Below are 2500 nucleotides of genomic sequence, written 5' to 3'. Positions count from 1 at the left end.
TTATACCGATACTCTGTGATCGTGGGCAACTTTGTCAATCCTTAAAAATATGCAAGTGTATCACACGATGTTGGCTTTGTCCGTGCCCTTTTTAATACCAAATGCAAATTGACCAAGAGCTCGATTTGAAAGAGAAACTGTAGAGCAGCAGATGTCATTTTCAAACGCTCACCACTACGCAAACGACGATATCTCACCAGGATAACCCTGCATGGCTGCTGGAACTACTTGCATTGGTTGGTTTCTGTGGAAAGAATAGGAATCATAGGGTAAAAATTACATCTTGAGGCGAACACAAAAGCTGCGGTCCAGTTGCACTTAAAGACGGTGCCTACTGATTCAAAGATATTAATGCCTCGGTTTATGATTATGCAGGAAATGTAGATATTAACAAGTGTTATTGAAATCCAAAAAGAAAATTAGGCGTAGCCACGCATTTTTCAAAGATAATTCAAGAATAATATTTGTATAAAGCTTTAACATACAAAGCAATGTATGGCGTTCTTTCTCAAATTGAAGCTCCATTATCTCTGAAAAATGCATGGTTACCCTCAATCCCAAGAGCACTTACTAAGATCTACTTTCTCCGGATAGTTTTAAACTGCGCAAAAAAAACCCTGTATTAGTAAGCATCACCGATAGGAAACCCGAGTATCTCGAGATGCGCAGAACGTATGCGCAATAACTAGAGTAGGCACCGTCCTTAAGAAGCCCAACGCCGGAGTACATGAGGAGTAATTTTGGCGCGTCTTCATTGCGAAAACGCAAGGGTCTCACATTTGTGTGAGACTTGATTGAACTTTACCACAACAAAAATTACAAATGCAAGCGGATTTTTGTTACACTAACTATACTCAATACAGATCAATACATGGCCCTGTTTCAAAAGTTCATTGAAATTGCGTTGATGAACTCTCTACAATAGGATAGAACTCACCCGAAAGCCTGCTGTGAGTAGTAGACATATTGAGGTGCAGCTGCTGCAGGGTACTGTACATAGCCTTGTTGAGCCTGGGATTGCTGTGGCATGGCTTGTTGATTATAGAATTGTTGGTAATACTGCTGATAGTACTAGATAAATAAGCATTAATTTGAAAAGGTGAGTGCGAATGGAGGCAGGAAAAGCAAAACGTGACCAACAAAGAGTAATTTTTAACTGGGTGTTGCAAATGTGTCACAAAAACCAGTTTTAACGCTCGTCCATGGATTCGTCCATGGCAAATCCAAAAACCCTAAGTTAGTCGGATGAGCCTATAAGGGCGCGCAGGCGAAGCGTATCGCGCGCTAAGGAAAGATAACCTTCAGTTAAACAAGGTTAAATCCATTTAGGTTCAGAATGTTAAAACTCTAAGACCCATTTTACCATTTCTAATTCCAATGACATGATTATTAATTATATTAGACTAAAGACCTGTTTTCCGTGAATTTTTGTTCCTTGCTTATCATCTTGTCAATTATTTAAAGTGCACCTGAACTCAAATATTTTTCATCTACGATATTAATCTCCCTACCAAATGCAAACATATTTTACCATTCTTACCTCAAAATGTCGCTTTTTATCTGCCGGGCAAGACGCGCAACATTATCAAAACCAGCCGTAATTTGGACCCACGACCGTGATGTGAGAGGCCTGGGTCTATTCTCGATTTTACGTCACAAACTGCTTTGCATTCCTGTTTTCAAAGAAATTTTGCATTGCAAAGCAGTTTGTGACGTAACATCGAGAATAGAGCCATGCCTCTCACATCACGGTCGTGGGTCCAAATTACTGCTAGTTTTGCCGGATAACTTTGCGCGTCTTGCCCGGCAGATAAAAAGCGACATTTTGAGGTCAGAAAACATGTAAAACATGTTTAGGAGATTAATATTGTAGCTGAAAAATATTCGAGTATAGGTGCACTTTAAGTTCGGAAAGCGAACTCTTAGCAATGGGACTAGCCCGTTCCAGGTTCCCAGATAGTGGAGGCGAGGGAACGAAAACGAGCGACGAAAATCCAGCGGGTTCTAAAATAAGACCCAGTCAAATGCAGAATGTTATGGAAGCCGAAAAAATTAAATAGAAACCAAGAACAACGTTAAGCTATTACCTGCTGCCATTGCTGCATATTCTGTGCATTGCTTAATTCTACGTTTTCTTTTCCCCAAGAACACTGCAATGGAAAATCACAAGCGTTTGAAATCTCTTTCTTGTCAAGATTGAATTTACCAAGGGTCGTTCTGTATTATAAGTAACGAACCAATTTCACTCATTTCATTCGCATGACCAATCTGTAAGGCTGTAAATATTTTTCACTGACCGGGTTCAAAGATACAGCCCGCACTTTTTTCCAGTTTAGCTTCGCGCTCAGGCTATAAGAGCACTGCATTAAAGCGCTTTAGTGGAAATATGGGTTCGAGGAAACGAGATTGATAAACATTAATATTCATAATATCTCTTTGCAATCATGGACCGCTAAGCTCACCAATAGAAGCGCCCTTACTGTCTGAGATATAATTTTTT

At 39.9% G+C, this 2500-nt stretch overlaps 1 protein-coding gene across 4 annotated transcripts in view; it reads right to left on the bottom strand.

Annotated features, from left to right (window-relative positions):
- LOC138006726 (nucleolysin TIAR-like) overlaps nt 1-2500 on the bottom strand; it is a 33400-nt gene that overhangs the window by 1220 nt on the left and 29680 nt on the right. For all 4 annotated transcript variants that reach the window (XM_068853226.1, XM_068853228.1, XM_068853227.1 and 1 more), the window contains exons 13-15: nt 2088-2150; nt 938-1071; nt 198-244 (exon numbers count right to left, since the gene is read on the bottom strand). In XM_068853226.1, coding sequence (XP_068709327.1) covers nt 198-244; nt 938-1071; nt 2088-2150 — 244 coding nt within the window. The remainder of the gene's footprint in view (nt 1-197; nt 245-937; nt 1072-2087; nt 2151-2500) is intronic.

This window comes from Montipora foliosa, chromosome 6, assembly GCF_036669935.1.
Source record: "Montipora foliosa isolate CH-2021 chromosome 6, ASM3666993v2, whole genome shotgun sequence".
NCBI classification, from domain to species: domain Eukaryota; kingdom Metazoa; phylum Cnidaria; class Anthozoa; order Scleractinia; family Acroporidae; genus Montipora; species Montipora foliosa.
This window is presented reverse-complemented; position numbering and strand designations above follow the sequence as displayed.